The 20,153-nt window shown below is 40.5% G+C and overlaps 2 protein-coding genes across 10 annotated transcripts; one reads left to right on the top strand and one right to left on the bottom strand.

Moving 5' to 3' along the window:
* Positions 1-1,043: 1,043 nt before the first annotated feature.
* On the bottom strand, positions 1,044-2,526 carry ccl25a (chemokine (C-C motif) ligand 25a). Its single transcript, XM_029454013.1, has 4 exons — positions 2,388-2,526; positions 2,047-2,164; positions 1,809-1,926; positions 1,044-1,547 (listed from the first exon to the last, which is right to left on the bottom strand). The coding sequence occupies exons 1-4, from the start codon at positions 2,446-2,448 to the stop codon at positions 1,524-1,526; spliced, it is 321 nt and encodes a 106-aa protein (XP_029309873.1). The 5' UTR covers positions 2,449-2,526; the 3' UTR covers positions 1,044-1,523.
* A 5,897-nt stretch (positions 2,527-8,423) lies between these two features.
* On the top strand, positions 8,424-20,153 carry ranbp3b (RAN binding protein 3b). 9 transcript variants are annotated; one of them, XM_029453448.1, is made up of 17 exons: positions 8,424-8,539; positions 10,463-10,518; positions 10,621-10,657; positions 10,746-10,823; positions 10,932-11,003; positions 13,280-13,345; positions 13,553-13,645; positions 13,888-13,991; positions 14,359-14,478; positions 14,927-15,027; positions 15,125-15,200; positions 15,277-15,373; positions 16,460-16,584; positions 16,677-16,797; positions 17,419-17,561; positions 18,590-18,785; positions 18,946-20,153. In XM_029453448.1, the coding sequence occupies exons 1-17, from the start codon at positions 8,518-8,520 to the stop codon at positions 18,987-18,989; spliced, it is 1,551 nt and encodes a 516-aa protein (XP_029309308.1). In that variant the 5' UTR covers positions 8,424-8,517; the 3' UTR covers positions 18,990-20,153. The 9 variants fall into 9 exon arrangements, with proteins under 9 accessions (XP_029309308.1, XP_029309312.1, XP_029309310.1 ...); XM_029453450.1 differs by having other exon boundaries at positions 8,453-8,539; positions 10,505-10,518; XM_029453447.1 differs by lacking the exon at positions 8,424-8,539 and adding an exon at positions 9,046-9,121.

The following is a 20,153-nucleotide window of genomic DNA, read 5'->3' as shown; positions in this document are numbered from 1 at the left end:
AGCTGCATGTCCCAGCAGTTCTTGTGGATGCCCATGGATATGAAAGAGTAACACACATCAATGAGTAAATCCAGCACCGTGTCAGATCAGACACTGCTGGTTGTAAATTAACACTTTTACAGATACGCTCATTGAGATTGTATGAATGCCTGCTTTCTTTCTGCAGAATATTTTTGCACTGCAATTACAATCAGAACATTTGGGATTTAGTTTGTTAGTTGTTAGATTATTAGCTGTGAACCTGGTCAAACACACACCTACACCCACAAATGACCACAACGGAAATAAACTCTTGGGCTTTATTGTTGTTTTATCCTTTAGACAAATGTTTTGTTGTTGTTGAACTTTTGTAAAGTGAAATACTGCCTGATTAAAAGAGTTTAATGACGATTACATCAGGCGATGAAGGAGAATTTAACTTAATAGCAGCCTCTTAAAGAAACTTTAGACCATGTGCAGACATTTACGGGAGCTTCACGCCTTAAGGTAAACATTTATATTGTTACGGCTGTACGCCTTGTGTTAATGCACCTTAATCTATGTTGATACCATACACTTCATGAATATGTACAAGCAAGGACAGAAATGGGCTTTCCCCTTTCCTCTTTTTATTATTTATTTATTTTTTATGTCCCGTTTTAAGTAAAAATGTTGTATAAAATATGTTTATATATATATATATATATATATATTAATATATATATTAATATATATATATATTAATATATATAAATATATATATATATATTAATATATATCAATATATATATATATATAAATAAACACATTTTACACAACATTTTTAATACAAAACCATCAACTATCAGTGGGCTAAGAGGAAAACACAGAGTAAAAACCTTCATGTGAACATAATCATAAACTTTTAAACAACACTGATTGGGGTGGGTGAAGCAAGTTTATTGTAATAATGCTCGTATGGGAACACATATTAAAACCTTTACACACAATGTACGAAAAGACAGACATTTCAACTATTTAAAAGAAATCAAAACAAGAGTTTCTCATTTTCTATGACACACATTTCAGATAGGCATTTACATTGAACAATGTGTGTTTACATATAAACAAGAATGTGATGGACATGTGGAAACATCACGCAAGAGATACTCTAAACATTACATGTATTATTATCATGTACACTCCATCACCATTAATTAAGCAGCTTATTGAATACCGCATGTCTTAAAAGGCAAGAAAATGGTGAAAGATATTGTCATTGAAGCAGCCATGCTACTGAAGGCATTTATATGCGTGTGTGTCGTGGTCAGTCGGCATCAGCAGGTTCGTCCCTGAACAAAAAGGTGCTGTTGCAATTCTACCCAAGCATTGACCTTTATCTTAGTGCAGAGTGAAAGCAAAAGCAATGCTGCAAGATTTCCTTGGACAGCCTCCTCGATTAAATTCCGTTAAGACACCATAAAACCTCCATCAAACTGTGTGTTGCTTAATAATAAGATTAGGTAGATGAAGTAACCAGGGGCCATTGGAGCGAGCGGTCGCCCTCAGCCTCTGTACGGCCGCTGGTTCTGTGAACAGACATTCAACATCAATTCACTCAACAGTTTCAAGTACTTTCAGAAATCATGTGTCATTTTTGTTGATTCCCGAGCAGAAACTTTTTCTTTCTTACGTCAGGAAACACTCGTGTCGGGAGAATAGATTAAAAACAAGGATTTCAATTCAAATCTGGGTTGGATGATCCTTTCTGAGGTTTGTAAGGACTCTAGATTGACATGATATGATAAGACGGATTGTTTTGCGGTGCAAAAGCTTCAGTAATCACACACCTTCGTGGGTTTCTTGTGGCCGTTTCTGGCTACCTTTCTGTCAATCATCTTCATCAGATCTTTGACCCATCTCTCTCTGGGGTCTGTGCAAAACTCACGGCCCTTCTTCATGGTGAAGCTAGAGGACGAGTGATGCAAACAGATGTTTATTTTGAGCAGTAATTAGAGAAAACTTTGGTTAGAATAATAAAAATGATAGGCAAAGTTAAAGTTTTACAGTGTGTGCAGGTGGACTTACATTACAGCAGGGATGTTGCAGCCTCCATCTGTCACCTGCTGTCTGTACTGCACTGCATGTCTTTGAGTGCTCCTGCCAATTTTCCTCACGTACTTCAAACAGCAGTCGTCGTAGGTTGCTGTACAATAAGAAATCCAGTATAATCCATCGCCACCATATGTACACTATAACATTTTTATGTTTTTACATAACACAGTCAAACAAATCAAGCAAAACGTAATCAACACAATGCTAAAGGTCCTGAAGGCAATAAGTACAGAGAGGCCACATCTGCCCACACAGGTAGCGAGGCTGTAAACCTGCCTCATTGACCCTCCAGCTACTCTTTTACAGTGTCTTACTTTGTGCTAGTGCGAGGCAGAGACCCGACAGGATCAGTAAGAACAGCGTGTTGAAGCGCATGGTGAAGTCTGTAGTCGCAGCTCTGAAAGAAGCCAAATGAATGCAAATAATTACAACGTTAACCTGCAATCAGCCTTATCACTGAATATTGTACCTGAGATCCTCCCACGCCTTTCCTGTTCACATCTGAAACCTTGAACCTTGAACAAATAGTTCATATCGGCTCTCTTTCTGTATATGTACATGTGTTTGTGACGACTTTGACAACGCTCAGTTGTAAAACAGATCGGATTCTCACTGAATCTGTGCTCTTGCTTAAAATCGGCATAACATTTTAATTCTTAACATAAACCTGGCCAGAAATTGCAAATAATAATGTGCCTTTTGGCTAAATCTGACACATTTACATATATTGAATGTGTGCATTTACTTTTAAAGTAAAGTAAAGTGAGTAGAGAAGAGTAAAGTAAAGTACAGTACAGTAAGAAATAAGAATAACACAAACACAACTGCTACAAATCATATAAATAACTGAAAGTTATCTGAAATATTAAGGAAATCATCTCTTCTTATAGCAGTATTAGAGGTTACTCACCTCTAAAGCTCCAGATGTATATTGTTGCTCTATTCATGTGTCTGTGCAGGTGAGGCGAGGCGCTCTTATAAAGGACTCAGCGACATGCCAAGGATCATATTTCAATAAACGCAACTTACCTTTGCACCTCATTTCCTCTTACTTTCTTTTTTAAAAGTTTTAACCCCTGAAGACTTTGTAATGTGTTGCTGAATCCAAATCAGTCTTACCATGTGCCCCCCCCCCCCCCCCCCTCCCTGCCACCGCCTAATGTAGGGGTTTCTTGGAGAACTGTAATAATTGTGATTTAAGTCAAAATGTAAGCTTTTACAATTTCAAGACATCTGGGAAATGTTCAAGAAGTTGCAGATTCATGTGGCGGTGAAAGGTTGTTCTCACACAGTACATACTGTACGTCTTTCTCTACGTTTTCATTTAGAAATACAAAACTGATCTTACCATAGAATCAGCTCCCATGTTACCTGGGGTTGTTGTAATTGTAATCTAGCCTGTTAAACTCTTAAAGGTTTGAGCACCCTCTCACACTGACTGCTACGTATTGAGCAACGCTCAGTCTTCCACAATGGCTGTTGAATGAAGGAGTTAAACGCTTTTATTCTTACATAACGTGTTCTCAACTTTTATCCTCGGAGTAAATCCTTTGCACTTAAGAGCAGAATTTAACACAAAGGATGAAATAAGAGACTCAGTTGTTGATCTAAGATGCATCTGTTGAAGCTCATCCTGCACAAATCCTTGTTTTATATAGTTCCAAGTGTAATAACATACGCAGATATTATAAGCTTTTATATGTTTTTGTTCAAAGAAGGTAGATTTTAAATGAAGTGACACCAAATATCTACATTAATATAACAATTACAACTTATGCAGTGTATGCACATGCACATTCATTCATGTGACTATGAATATGCAAGTATTGTTTATGTCGTGTACACATGCACAGGCACTTAAATTACTCCTAGTGTCTAAATGCACAAACATATACATACAGCACATACCCATGTACCACCTTATTACATATACTGTAGGTGCAACTAATGTACTTACAATTAAATAGGCAAAATAGCATAATTAACATTTCTCAGTAAACCACCATTAGCTGTTAACGCCTCATTAAATATGACTAAAAATACATTATAGGCCTATAAATAATTAGATTGGAAAGCACTGCACAGTTCAGTCTTTCCCTCAGGGCTGATTGCAGGCTGGGTCGTTGTGTGCCTGTCATTGGGGGAATGATACAGTATAAAGGTGATAGTGTTGCTGTTGCTCATTTACTTTTAATTGTGTGTGGAAATCACCCAACAGATGGCACACGGTAAGTTTTATCAGCTCATAAAGTCTCAGAATCAATAAAGTTTGCCTACAACCAACAAATGAAAATCTGAAAGACCTGTTTTGACCCAAGTAGCTGACGGGAAAGAGCAACGAGTCATTCGTCAATGCACTTTAAAGTCATTAATAAAAGTACAACTAAATAAATTACCTAAGCGTGTCACTTTTATTAATCCACTTGAGTTAAGTGTGACAAATGAAGCAATTAGAAAATGTAGGTTGCTGTCATCATGTCTCACATGCAAACCTGTTGACTCACTGTTATGCTTGTCAGTATTGTCAGGAGATGTACAGACTCAGATATGAAGTAACCTTTAAGTAACATTAAAAACACTTGTCAGCATGGCCATGGTCCGTATCCCTCCAAAGCCTTTCCTGTTACCCTCCTGAAAACAGGCTGCAGTTTCTGTTTCAGGGATTTTTGTTGAGCCCTTTGTGACAGATATTAATGAGCCTTGAGTGCCTGATCGGATAGCACTGTTTATACTTTTACTCACATCCAAACACCCTGCTAAAGCCCAATGAGGCGTTTCATGAACCTGCCCTTTTCATTTCCTTTGCCTGAAGGATACTACTGCTAGCTCCAACACTTCTGCTCCAGAACACACAACTGTGCATTTTGTCCTAGAATGAATCTGAGCATGACACGTTTCTTCCCAGTTGCCACCCAAGCATCAAAGCATTTCATATAAAACTGTGATTTATTCTCTAACTGCCAGTCTTTTTGTGCGATTCTGGTCTTGCTCCCCGTTAAGCGTGGGGGTTTCGATCACAGATGAATGAAAGAGAACTGAATGTTTATTGGCAAAGCAACCTGCAACTTCAAAAAGAAATAAAGTTGGCTGTGGTTATCTCTAATCCTGATTGTGATTGCATATTCAAAATATCCTGATGGGTTAATGGCATTGGCATTGTTTCTCACACTATGATATGTTATTTCATCCCTTTCCCGTTGCTGTCGTTTAGTATTCATATAAAACAAGTCTTTTCCCAGAAGTCATTCATTAGTGTGTGAGAAATGTAACTTTGGCAAACAGTAAAGAAAGTACAGCAGAGACGAGGACAGAGCTGTGTCACATGCTGCAGTAATAATGATACTGATTTAACATTCCCTTCTTTTGCAACCATCCATATTGTAACAGAGGTTATTTACATTGACAATTGGACAACGGCTACGCTGATGGAGAAGAAAAGAAGTGAAACTGTTATGGCGCAAAAACACAAGCCAAGCTCCCCTGACAGATGATGGCTTTTGTGGCAAACAGCATAAACACATGCAGTGGCTTGTTCGAGCTGCGCCTGAAGGGAAATTTGAAGTATCATTCTTTCAGAAAACCTTTGGACGGTATTGTGCAATAAAAACTCTTGTGAAATGTCTCGATTCAGTAGTTCCTTAACCCTCGTTGGCACTAACAAGGCAAACAAGAGAGATGAGAGAGAGAGAGACAAGAGAGAGAGAGATAGAGAGAGAGAGAGAGAGAGAGAGAGAGAGAGAGAGAGAGAGAGAGCAGAGGGAGAGGGTAATAGACAGAGTGAGAGAGAGAGAGAGAGAGAGAGAGAGAGAGAGAAGAGACGAAGGGAAGGGAGAGAAAGACAGAGAGAGGGAGTGAGACAAAGAGGGAGGGAGAGAAGACAGAGAGAGAAGCGAGAGAGGAAGAGAGAATATATGACATAGAAACAGAGAGAGAGAGAGAACAGATATAGATATGAGATATAGAAGAGAGAACAAGAGAGAGAGAGACAAGAGGACAATGATAGATATATAGAGATATTCTCTCGCCTCTCTCTCTCTCTCTTTTCCTCGTCTCTCTCTCTCGCTTTCTCTCCCCTCCCGAGGCTCTCGATCTCTCTGGAGCTCTGCTTGCCCTCGCTCTCTCCAGCCTCTCGGGCCTCTCCCCTCGCTTGCTCTCTCTCTCCTCGCTCTCTACTCGCGCGCTCGCCTCTCGAGCTCTCCCGTGCTCTCGCTCCGCTCTCTCCTCGAGAGAGCTCGGCTCGCTCTCTCTCTTGCTCTCCGGCTCTCTCTCTCTCTCTCGCGCTCGAGCTCTCTCCCCCCGCTCGTTCTCTCTCTCCCCCGCTCGCTCTCTCTCCCTCGCTCTCGAGCTCGCTTGCCTCTCTCGAGCGAGCGCGCGCTCGCTCGCTCTCGCTCTCGCTCCCGCGCGGGAGGGCTCTCCGCCCGCTCCGAGCGGGCGTCCGACCCCGAGGGAGGCGCTCCCTCCCGCTCTCTCTCTCTCTTTCGAGAGCCTCTCTCCGGGCGGCTCTCTCCTCTCTCGCCCCGCGCGCCGCTGCCTCTTCGCGCTCTCTCTCGCAGTTTCGAACGCGCGCCCTTATTTTAGGATATCCTTATTGCGCGCATACGCTCGAGAGAGAGAAATAAATGTGTTTGGTTCCTTAATTGAGAGCAGCTACGATTATAGACAAACACAATAATGGAATGATTATCACATTACGGCCGGATGAAAAAGTCCTTCTCAATTGTTAACAGCTTAGTTTTCTTGTTATCTCCAGACAAAGAAAGTTGTTTATTGTCATATGTTGAGTTATGTAAATGTGAGTATGTTTTGATTTACAAATGGTGTGTAACAATTAAGTCAGCTATGAGCGCAAGTTAAAAACATACTGGTATCCTGAAAAAACGTTGCAAAATCCATCTTGTATTACTTTACAGAACTGTTCCATGATTCAATACATTTCCATCGCTCTGGTTTAATAACGTCTTATGGTGGAAGTAGCATTATTCAATTAAAACCTTCTCAAGAATTGATTTCACTGACAATCATGTGACATTTTACAGCTTCACAGCGGTGTTTGACCAAGCTGATCAGAATAATATACAGTATTAAGTGTATAAAGGAGGCTTAACTCCTCCATTAAAGGTTGTTGCCCTCTAGTGGCAGATGAAGGGTACTGCTGTCTGTACACAACAACACAATGCATCCATATGGCAACATTTGAATTAGACAAAAATGTCAGGCAATAATGTCTAGAAAAGATTCATGCTTCATGGCATGTGACACTCCTGCGTTTGATCAGACGCTTTTCTGAGTTTACAGTTCTGGGAAAACCAAACGCCACTGCAGAACAGTCCACATTGCTTTCAGATCTCATTCACAGCACAGTGAATGTGGCCCTCCATAAAAGGGACAGACGCACCAGTAAAAGAGAACAGAGTGGAGTAAACAATGCTCATTTCAAAACACCTTTTCTGCCAGATTTTGCTAATGTTTTATGAGGTAGGAAATGTTTTCAACATGTTTGTTATGAAGGATACACACCAAATGTTTTGATGGGAACGAAGTCTGTCTAGTTAAATCACTCATTCTTGAATTTACGCAGAGCATTTGCAAAAGCCGATCAAAGAGCTTTAGATTTTTGTTTTGACTGAAACTCCTTTTGTAAATGTGCTTAATAAACATGCATTTAAATCATCGTGTTTGTAATGTGTCAAAAAAAAATAATTGTTTGTGAACTGTATATCCAAGAATATAATGACCCACTGTGAGAGACATTCCCTTTCAATGCAGGAATGTATTACTTTATGACGCACCTTTGCTTTGACTCACCATTCCCACTGTCACATCTGTCTTATTATCATTGGTGTTTGTTATTTCTGAGGAAAACTCTCTTTAAGATCCATTATTGTTGCAGCTTTCATCTTATTATGTTGTGTCAGATACAGTATGTGCAGCCTTTCTTCCTCCTGGCAATTTACTCATCCCTCAAGGCCTTGAAGGCTTTGTGACAATAATGCTGATGCCAACTGAACTATCTATCTCTATGGCAACTCAACACACTTCATCTGCTTTGGAAGATTATGAGATGTGGGCCCCAGAGTTATGATTTTATTTGTCTACTCTTGCATTAGTCATATTCAAATCCAGTGCAACCTTATCATAGTTGACCACTTGTTATCATCACAACATGGTAGGCTGTATTTCCATAAGGCCTGATGAGTTGCTGTAATAGTAGTTTTTGTCTAAAGAAGTCAAAGTTGCTCTTTGTGGCTGGTTGAAACATGTTAAGATCAAAACATAGAGATAGTGAGAGCCTTGGCCTGTATTTGTGTGGTTACTTGACGGGGACAGGAAGGCGCTCACTGTATTAGTAAACTGTGGCAATGTGCTCACTTCCACTGAAAACATTTCTGCCTCAACTTGTATTATCTGCGCGGTGGGTTGTGGGTGTGTGAGCGTCGAAGTAAAATGGCGGACTTGGCAAACGAAGGTGAGTAAGTGGCAGTATGAGAAAAACAATACAGCTACTGTGCCGTTATAAACTGTGCATATACATTGTCTGTATATATGATTACTGAAATGACGCTGCTTGGTTGTATGTTAATGGTGAGTTCAAGGGAATTATAGCTTCGCGGCGTTAATTATAAGAGTACAACGTTAGCAAGCAGGCTAACAATGCTAATGGATGGGCTGTGGGTAATACCTGGAATGCCTCGGAACGCCCTCGAATGCTGCCTGCCACTAGCTGGCTTACCTCCTAACGCTAGCACCCGGCTATTTATAGGCTTTATGTTTTGACATTTGTGGTTATCTAAAAGATCTATTGTGGAAATAAACCAAAGCTTGATAGGCCAATTGTGAAAAGCAGTGCTTGTATCAAAGCGAATCGGGTGATATTTCAATTGATAAGAAACGTTTAAGGCACGACATCCTCCTTGTTTTGTGTAGTTAGCGCTCAGTTGCAGGATGGCTTGACGTTTATTTAGGCGCGTAGAGAGAAAAACGTCAGCTATGAGACAATGCTTTGGTGTAAACGCTGCTTCCTTAATATCATCCAATCTATTCCGCTCAGGTCTGCTCTATATTATGTTGGTTTGGGGAAATTTAGTGAGATTCTTGGTGCTAATGCTTGTCAAGCGAGATGACTCATGCGGGATGGAGCGCATTAGCAAGCTAACTATAGCCAGTAAGCTAAAGCTACGTTCGGGGCTTTTCGGGAACAACCGGTGGCGCCGGCTATTTGCTGGGAAGGGTCAGATAGTGTAAATGCTAGCTGGTTAACATAAGCCGGGAGCATCTCCGGCTGCTTGCATTTCTGCAGTGAACTCAGTGTTACATGCCGGAATTCTTACATCCAACAGCCCAGATAGCTGACTGCAAGCTGCAGAAAGATACAAAGCTGTATGTAAATATAGGTCACATAAAAATGTTTTCGTTTTCTACCATTATACGTGTTTCATACATACACCGCTAGTATTAGCCATGAGGGGTTGTGTTTGAGACGGTGAATGTTGGTCCAGTCCTGGCAATGTGCTTTTGGCTATTTAGCTATTACCGCATGCATTTATGCCCGGTGAGGCTCACAGCGATGCTACACCTGCTCAGTGTAACAGGCCCAACCCAGACAGAGCAAAACCTTTGTCTGTTAACGTTATAGGATTACACATTTTACAGAGGATACAGTGTGAAGGTACACTCATTAAGTGGCCCGAGGTGACATCAAATTAATACCTTGCCCTGCGATTGCTTTTCTTGGTTTAGTTATGACAATAGCCTTTAGCAGCAACCCAATCTTTTGGTGGTGAGCTGAATAAAATCACCTTTTTCGATTACAAAAGTAGCTACAGTTGCTTTTTGGCCTTGTGAAACGACTGAAAGTTTGATGGTGGTGTAACACATTGGTATTTAGATTAACGTCTTTTACAATGATGCATATTGTTTTGGTATTTTAGGGGTAGTTTAGGTCAAAATAATGTGATCTTCCTAGATTGACTGTAGGTACAGAATAATTAAGAGTTGGGTTTTTTCTGACAAGCTGACATGGACTGAAATTCGACATTGTTCAGCATTATTGGGTTTCCTCTCGGCACCTTGGTCAGACTGGACTCTATAGATCTAACATTTAAATAAACTAAACAGTTGTTTACCTCACTGCAAGCATCACCAGACGTATTCATATAAAGGCAGCCACTGTGAGTTTGTGAACCAAAACTTTTGTCGACCATACAGTTTGTGAAATATAGTACACTTCCTATATTTTGGATGATATTTGGCGTTGTATGTTGATTCCTGTAACGTCTATTTCACAGTGCATTACAATTTGGTGTATGATTTAGTGCTAGATGATTATGCAGATTAGCTTTAACACTTTAAGTTCATGCTTAGATGACTAGCCTACATCTTCTCTTAACAGACAAGCCTGCCATAGCACCTCCTGTGTTTGTTTTCCAAAAAGATAAAGCACAGAAGGTAAGTATCTTTATATGCAATTTAAAGTCGTATATAATTATTTGCTAGACTTTTATTTATACAGAAGAATTGTTAACGTCAAATCTTTCACTTCTCTTGCAGCGATCTGCGGAGGGCTCAAGTGCAGAGGATGGAGAAGGTAAGTCTATTGTCCAAAGGGTTAGTTTTTTCTTTATCATATATTTATTTAAACTGCAATGTTATTAATAATTTGTTACCATTTTCAGATTCAGATAAAGATGAGGGAAGCTATTGCCCCCCTGTGAAAAGGGAAAGGACCTCATCGTTCCCACCCCCACATTCTGGTAAGGGCATGTGGTGACTAAACAGAGCATTTGTTTTTTCGTGGTTCTTGCTTGTGGTGTACACATTGATTTGTATGCTGAGTGCAATGCCTGTTCGCTACTTTGCAGTTCCCAAGAACAATGTATTCATGCCCTCAAGTTTCTGCCAGTCTCCAACTGGGAACTCTGACTCTGAGCCAGGTGAGGCATCTAGACCACCATTAGCTTCTCTACACAGCTTAAAGGCCCTCTGCAGAGGTCAAACATGTAATCTTTTTCAACAATTTTAAGGCAACAAACACAATAAATTGATTGGTAAACGATAACCTTTGCTAGCCCGAGGACAATATGTCAGAAATGATGTTATGTTATGACATCAATAGTTGCAAATAAGATGTCGGTGAAGTTTTGTGTATTCCCTGCCTGTAAATGCACCCTATTCAATCTGACCAGCTCTAGTTATCTCACATGTGGTAATTTTACTTCTGAGCTAGCCCTTCAAGAATCCTCCGTGGAGGTCTGACGCTATTCATGGATAGTGGAAAACGCGCCGTTACAGAATGCAAAGCACGACTTCCTTAGACAGCCAAATTCCACAGGCATTAGTGTATTTGTTCAAAGGGATGATTTCAAATGAATGTACAACAAGAAAAGTACTCATTGCATCATTTATGTGTAGTATTAAGCTTATAAAATTACTAAAATGGAAGAAACTTGCTGTGACCAATCAGTGCAGTCAAGTGGGACATCTCTGTATCGGTTCAGGCTGGTTTGTTGCGTTTAGCGTCGGGTTGAGATTTGATTATTTTTGAAAGAATTCTGTCTATGGCTGCGTCAACGGTCTGTGTCAGTTTGTGTCATGTGTTGCAACAATAATATGCAATACAATAAACCCAGCAGAGAGAGGTGAAGCCTACTTGTTGCGTTAGTTTCGTTATATAAATGTCAGTAAGTTAAATATAACTTGCTAGAGAAGAGCTTCTCAAAACCCCCAGTATATCAGAGGAAGCTTCTTCATTGTGGGAACACTTTATGACCTTGTCAGACCTGTGACTATGTCTGCACATAATGTAGTTCTGTTCTGGATTAGGACTGTTTGGACTGCCGAGCTCAGCTGGGAAACAAGTTCTCAGTTAAAAGCCACATTTTTGACGTCAACATTGGAAAATAGTTGAGCTTGGTATTAGTAACGTCAGAGGATATTATAAGGAGCCAGAAGGAGCCAGAGTGTCATGTGACGGTCGTTTGCTGCTGTTTGTGTAGTGTCACTAAACATGTCAGATAAATATTTTATGAGATTATAAGACACTTGTGTTTTGTGCTGGTTGGCTGCTGAGCCAAAGACATGTATATATAATGGCCGTCCCCAGATAAGTTATGTTGTATTTGAGAGGGAGCTTTTCGTTCTCTTAAGGAGAAGTAATAAAACACAACAGTTTGGTAGTACAAGCCGGGAGATTAGGGCCAAAACATGCTCGTACAGAATTGGTTTGGGTCTCAGTTCCACACTTGTGCAGACTATTTGCTGAGGTTTGGTGTCGCCTTTGGGTCAAACGTACAATATTTATCCTATCGCAGTTGGTAGCATGCTGTTCACCATCTCTGACAGAATATTTGTCATGGTTGACCATGTGCATTTCATCGGAGGGAGTAATGCAAAACTGAAATCACAGTTACTGAAATTCTGACTGCAGTGGGACTTTAGCAAAACAAATGTCTTTCTGAATTATTTAAAGTGTACAATTTCTATTCATAAAATGTCTTAAATTTTAGATTTTGATTTGTTTTATCACCAGCTCAAATGTTTAGAGTTGGCAGTTAACACAGCTTTCCAAAGAGGACGGGGCATCCACATGAGCAAACAAACAGGGCATATGTATTAATGTTTTCAGAATAGTGAAGAGAAAACAAACATTATCAAGTACTTGCATATATAACTACAGTAAGTATGGCAGGTTCTCTGATCACTTCACTAATTCGATTTTAATTGGACATTTTTGCTTTCGTAGTTGCCTTTTTCCATTGCACAGCTGTGTTTAATGTCCTAAGAGTTATGCTGGTTAGTAAAATTAAAAATAACGCCCCGAAAGAAATGTAGTTTAAATTGAATGTTCACTAGAGAGAGGGGGAATGATCTCATAAACGTTCGAGGTAAAGAGAGGATTCAGTTTGTAAGAGTGCTTTCGGCTTTTCTGCTTTAGCGCTGATTAGAGCCAGGTCATGTCAGGCTAGTAAAGCCACTGAGATGGAGAGTCAGAGGAAGAAGTAGCTCACAGGCCCTAGAGTTCGCCGTGTTACTGCACAGGAGTTGGAATGCAACACAACTCTTGAGGCGCTCTACAAGGGTTGCTGTGGTAACGGGGCCATGTGGTTTGAGAGGTGCAAAGACAGAAGGAACGTACTCTTTTTATAGGTTGCTGTGTCACTCTTGGATCTTTTTTTAAATGTCTGCCTTTTCTTGTCCTCCGTCTCACCAGAGGAGAAGCCTGTGGGATTCCGTTTAAAGCCACCGACTCTCATACATGGACAGGCACCAAGTTCAGGTTGGTGTTTGAGGTCGTGAGCCTTCATCGTGTAATATTTTCTCACACTGACTTGATTGCAATTGAATAAAGACTTGAACCCAGTCTTGCACCCTTTTTATATGACCCCCCTCTTAGAAATGAAAATGGTACATCTAGACTTGAACATGTAGACCCAGAACCTCTCATTGTGTTCAAAAAGTATGAGACAAGTTGGCTCTGTTGCAGGCGTCCCAAGTCAGAAACCCAAGGAGCAGCAACGCAGTGTCCTCCGCCCTGCAGTTCTCCAGGCGCCGCCCTCTAAATCACATATAGAGTCCAGTGAGTGCAGCTTGGAGTCACCTGCACTCATTAGTTGATACTTATAATATAACATTCTCAAAATATCATTAAAATCTTCTTTTGTCTGATAATTAATTCAACTTTGAATTTTGATAACTTGCATAGTGCAAGTGCATAGTGTGTTTTCGGCATGTGCCTTACAGGCAAACATTTCCTTTTGGGACAGTAAAAAAACCAACAGAAATTACATTTTCTTTTTCCTTTTCTGTCTGTTCATTCAGATTCCAGTTGTGGAACCAACGGTGTGAAAAAGTCATCAGATGGGGCACCTGGGTCCCAGTCCGTCTTCCTGAACAACACAGAGCACTCAGGTGCCAAGTCACAGGTGAGGAGCTGCTAAACCTGCCTGTCATTCAGGGCTTCGTATTGATCAACAATGCCAGTCAGTTCAGGCTTTAAGGCATTCGACGGAAAGTGTCAGAAAGCATTGAACTGTAGGTTATTTACGGAAGAGCTAAAGCTTTGTGGTTATTTCCGTGCTCCTCTGTAATGAGGAAGTATATTGAGTATTCATAAAACGTTATGCAGATGTTAGATATCGGAAGATTCACCGTACTGCAAGTGAAATTTGTCAGTATAAGTTGCTTTTATTTGACTCGCAGCGATACTTAAAGCCTTGTTGTAGAACTGGCATTATATATATATATATTTCAAATACAAAGTTGACGCTGGTCCTTTCTTTAACATTTCAGAAACATGAAAATGAGGAAGATGGTGCAAGTGGTAACAAAGACGAAGACGAAACAGAGAAGAAAGACACAGATGTAGCAATATCTTTTGTGTTTGGTCAGAATATCAAAGACAGAGCAAAGGTGGGTTATTTTCCACTCGTTTCCCACCTGCGTCTCACAGTGAGCGTGCAAACTTTAGGCGAGAATTTGACAAACTGCACAGTGGATGGCAGACACGGGAGGGGGCATTCATGCATTTTAGATGATACTCTGAATAATGAGTTGCCTTGTTATAGTCTCATTTGTGGCTTTTAAGCATTTCGTTACCAAGGGCCTCGGTTCCCTTGCTAAATGAATTTGCTGTAGTGTTTTGTGATAAGAGAAGCATTTCCTGTGGTGCTTTGTACTAAGGCCGATCTTGGGGTCAGTCTGGAACTCGTGCGGAAAGAATATTTGGACAAGATTCTGGAAACTCATTTACTTGCTATGCTGCTCAGGAGAAGTCATTAATGTCTAATATTTATATATTTGTAACAATTGTTGGTGTTTCTTTAAGCTTAACTCCAAATGTAACATTTCTTTTGTCTAGTTGGAAGAGAACAGCACAGAAGGCAAGTCAAAGGATGGTCTGCCACTAGACTCTCAATCAGAGGGCACTAATTATTTCTTACAGTACATCTCTACCCCAAGGTAACGCATTGTTGTACTCCTTCAAGTGTTTACATATTCATTCATAATTAACTTCCATCAACTCACAGTTTTGTTTTTCTTTCTTGTGTCCTTTCAGTTTAAAAAATGCCACAAACAGTACAGACAGTGGGGCAAAATTTGTTTTCGGGCAGAACATGTCTGAACGAGTTCTGGTGAGTTGATGCGACCTGTTGTATGGTGACTCTGTCGTGTTGAACACGATCCAATGATCAGCTTTGTTGTTTTCAGAGTCCTCCGAAGGGTGAGTCCTCAAACGAGGAAAATAAAGAAGTTTCAGCTGTCCCTGCTTCAGAGCCCTCATCACAGGAAGCCACCCCAGAGAAAGGTACAAACACAACCCCACTGATTATTGAGCAGTGTTTGATGTTTGGCTTGTCTACTAATAGATTTAAGAGAGACGCTTGGCTGCACTCCAGTAATAACTACAAACAACAAAAGCAAGAACTGGGACGATTAAATGAGCAGAAATGTGACATTGAAATGATAATCCTGACAGAAATAGTCACTGAAATATGTATTTATCTATTTGAGATGTGATGTGAAGTCTTTTTTAATAGCTGTATCGGATTTAATTGAGAGCTAGTGTTTGATTAGCACTGAGCTGTGGGTGTAATAAATATCACATCTGTGATTTGACATGCAAATTTCAAACCGCTAGAGATATATGCCACCCATTTCCTAAAACACTTGAGTTTTTAGCACTAACTTTGTTAGTTAGCACAAAGTTTATTCACAGCGACTGCAAATACTGCGTAACAGGAAACAAAGTTAATCAGAGAATTCTTGTCACATCTGCACCAAGTCTGCTTGTTTTTGGGGGAAATAAGACATTACAAATGTAAGACTTAATACTACCTGACATGATGAATATGTTTACAACATGAGTTATGTGCTGGCTCTTATGAGGGAGAGACTGCGCTGTTGGCAGAAGAGCCCTTCACTGCTATTGCACTGAGCAGCATTTTGTTTTAAATTAGGTTGTTGACGTGTGTGTGTGTGTGTGTGTGTGTGTGTGAGAGACTTAAAACCACCATGCAGCACATGTATGCACATTTTACCCACAAAATATCTGACAACCGACTAGTGTCCGTTCCGTCGGTGCATCTGAACTGTACATAAATATTTTGGTTTGAAAGTATGTTCCTGTGTCCGATGACAATGAAAAGACATTCAGCGTTTTATAGCTCAAGCATTCATTAATATGAGCTGAGAGCTGAAGTGGCTCACGCTGCACAGCCTGGACAGCTCCTGTGTTAAGTGACGGAGTGCCAGCTTCAGTCCTTCATTATCACCCGTCAGCACTAGATGGTCCAAAACTTTGCAGAGAATGTTTTTGTCACTGCAAAAACAATATGGGAGGAGAATGTCAGTGTTTGATAAGATTTCTAACCACTGTGTTTCCTCTCACTAGTGAACAGTGTGTCAGAGTCTTTGGAGGAGTCTGCAGCAGCGTACACCAAAGCCACAGCCAAGAAGTGCATCTTAGAGAAAGTCGACGTCAAAACGGGAGAGGAGTCAGAAAGCAATGTTTTACAGGTAGAAGGCACGCTCTCTTTATTCCACACGTGTAGTAAATAACTACGGCAGAAAGTAATACAGTTGTTTGTTTTATCACTCTCTTACTTCAGATGCAGTGCAAGTTATATGTTTTTGAGAAGACTGCTCAGTCGTGGATAGAGAGAGGTCGAGGTTTGCTGAGGCTCAACGACATGGCATCAACGGATGACGGCACGCTACAGTCCCGTCTAGGTAATCACACCTGCAGAAACTTCTCTGGGTTAAAAAAGTAAATAAACATCTGGCTGTTAATCAGCACAGCTCCACTTTTTTAATGGTTTGAAAATATTTGATTATTTGTGCAAGATAGATATGGGATGATTTAAAGAGAACACTTTCTGTAAACAATACAAACTGTTCTTAGGTGTGATTTCCATCGCTATAATTCTTACAATACCTATTATTGAACACAAGGGGGAGCCTACTCCTGCTCAGTCCTGTGGACTTGGCACCACAGCCTGCTGTTGAGTACACTCGACATGTGTGATGGTGGAATGTAGAGTAAGAAGCGTTTTGTCATCAGAGAAAGAAAACTAAGAAACGGAAGACAAACTACACTTTTTACTGAAAACTTAGGATTTCTTGCATTGCAACATTATTTAGGACGATAGCTTCACGGTGTATAACATTTTATGCTGATGAACATAAAACTAGCTCAATAAAATCTTGGAAAAGACACTTGTATAGTTATTACTACGATGCATCTACTCATGAAGAAGAACTCTCATGACTACACAGAGTCAGGTAGACCACCATAAAGTGGCTGCGTGGTTCTGTACTTCATTGCTGTTGTTTGTGTTTGAACTCTTCCAGTGATGAGGACCCAGGGCAGCCTCCGGTTGATCCTCAACACTAAACTTTGGCCTCAGATGCAGGTGGACAAGGCCAGCGAAAAGAGTGTACGAATCACTGCCATGGACACAGAGGACCAGGGGGTCAAAGTCTTCTTAATATCGGTATGCATCGTCAAACATTATATTAGGGTGGTGCAATATTCTTTTCAAGGTTTTAATGTTTTCTTTTCCTTCACAAATTCAAAAAGAAGCTCCTGCTTCCACTGCTCGTATTGACCAGACGCTAGATTGATATCTGCAGGCAGCTGCCTAGTTAGTGTTAGCTACCCGGCTATGGGAAGTGACGCAGCTTAAAAAGGAGAGGCTGCCCGTTGGAAGATAAGGTCTCGTAAAAAAAACGCCGCGAGCTCAGAGCAGTGAATCTTTTTTCACTTCACTCTTGTAAAAGTTATGTTGGATTCACTACAAGATATCCAGAGCCAACAAGAACAAAACCCTGGTGGGAGCACATGCACATATACACGGGTGCTTTTCACCTCACAGTTTATGGGACTCGAGCTGAGCCCCAGATATCATGAAGTCTGCATGTTGTAATAACTCTGATCATCACACTGTAAATTAGGAAGTTAACTGTACTTATTTTTGAAATATGGCCCAGCTCTACATTAAATCCTAAATGAGAAGCTAGTGACCTTTATTTACCTCAACCGTAGAGAGACTCGGGACCTAATTTAAGATGGGTCCGTTTATATTAGAGACAGGCCTATATTTAAGAATCCCTGTTTTTTGATCTGCTCCTGTTTTAATTGCCTTGACTCTGTTTTGGTTCATGTACGTGTAACACTTCCTCCATATTTACCAGTTCTCTTGATTAATGCAGGATAATAAACATTTCCACAGCACTAATTTAATCTGAACAGCATAGTTGTGCCATACGTGACCCTTTTTGTTTCTGTACTGCCCGCGTTCACTTTAATAGTTTCAGTAGGTGCCCAAGCTACTGTTCATGAAAGTCAAAACTTCTTTCACATCACAAACCTTCCAACTCTCAAAGGGCATTATCCCCCATTATCCAAGCGTTTAATGTGAAACAGGCAGTGTGGTAGTGCGCTTCAAAACGCCACTGATCACATAGATTAAAAATGTTTTATGTGCTGAGTGGTCTCTCCCTCTGTGTCTCTACTTTTCAGGCTAGCTCTAAGGACATAGGTCAGCTTGCTGCAGCGTTACATCACCGTATCTTAGCCCTAAAGAGCAGGGCGGACCAGGAGCCTGAGACCCCAACAACCACCATCCCCGATGCCGATGTACCGCAGTCCAACGAGGACGACAGTGACGAGGAAGACAATGCCTCTGCCTCAGCTTCAGCCTCCACTCCTGCTACGAGTAAGTCATTTTTTATTGTTTGTGTGTTTCAACACTCCCTGGGTTACTTAGTCTTAAATCAAATCATGATTCAGAGCGTTTTGTGGGTTTTATTGCTGCTTTCTGCTTGTTGGTGTCGCAGCTGCAGTTTGTTTTGTGATGTATACATTTGTATATACAGGTAATTCAGAGGGAGGAGAGAGCCAGGCAGCAGGAAGCACATAGCGTCACTCTTGGACAGCCTGCTAAGATGCTGCCGTTGAGGCATTTTGCTGTAGGCATCTCCATGGACACCCCTTGACCAACATGGGTCCTCCAGACCAGTACTTTTGGATATTAGAAGTCTAGCTCCAGGAAATAACCCCTTGTGCCGGAGTGTCTCACCCAACTCGTGCAGTTCATCTTCTCTGCATTCAGCGTAATATCTGGAGTCGTTTCTTCCCTCCCTCTCCCGTTTTGTGTTTTATTTTTGTTTTCGAGTATTTTTTTCCTCTCCCCGATAGCAAAAATAAAGACTTCAAAGCTTTGGTTTGGGACTTTTCTGCTCATCATATTGATGAGTGTAAGGGCGTTTTCCTCTACATTTTAAAGTATGGCACATGTTAAGACTGCAGTTTCTACTTTGGGACCTTTTTACTCACTCTACAGCCGTATCTCTGGACGCCACACATCCAGAGGAGCTTCATTCACAGTGTATTTGACTAGTCATCAGTCAGTTGTTCCTACATTGATCCAACCCTCCTCCTACCCACTCATCCCAACCAGTCTGTGCGTCAGGTTTTGGCAAATGTAATTTATTTTGGATTGTCATTTTCATGAGGCATCTCAACACGTATGTGCTGTTTGTAATGGCTAGCCATGACCACACAAGTTGTCATTAATAGCAGTTTCTTATATTTCCTATTGACCTCTATTATACAGAATAAAAGACTGAAATAATGCAGTTTCTGCTAACGTGAGGTAATGATGTGAGAACAAAACGGCAGAAGGATTCTACTCAAATTTGTCTCTAAATTAGTAAAATGTGTTAGTCCTTCACTTTGTGGGTTTTTCAATGATTTCTTTGTTTTTTTTTTTTCCAAATCAAGAGTTGAAATCATCCGTCTACATTCTGCAAGTAACTGTTATTTCTTTTTAATTCTTTTCAGCATCCCAAGGAAGTTTACTGTGTTGATATTTTTATTTTGAAAATATACAAACTTTTTATCCATTTATTTGGAAAACGTGTTGGAATGAAGGCGTACGTTCATGTGTGGAAAAGTTGAGTGATAACTCTAATACCCTTTTGAATGTCATGTACATTTGAATATATCATCATTTAGTAGCGCACCATGTTTTCTCATCTCCTCCAACTACCCCCTTTACAAAATAAACCATTTTGGACTGACA

Source organism: Cottoperca gobio, chromosome 17 (assembly GCF_900634415.1).
Source record: "Cottoperca gobio chromosome 17, fCotGob3.1, whole genome shotgun sequence".
In the NCBI taxonomy this organism is placed as follows: Eukaryota; Metazoa; Chordata; class Actinopteri; order Perciformes; family Bovichtidae; genus Cottoperca; species Cottoperca gobio.
This window is presented reverse-complemented; position numbering and strand designations above follow the sequence as displayed.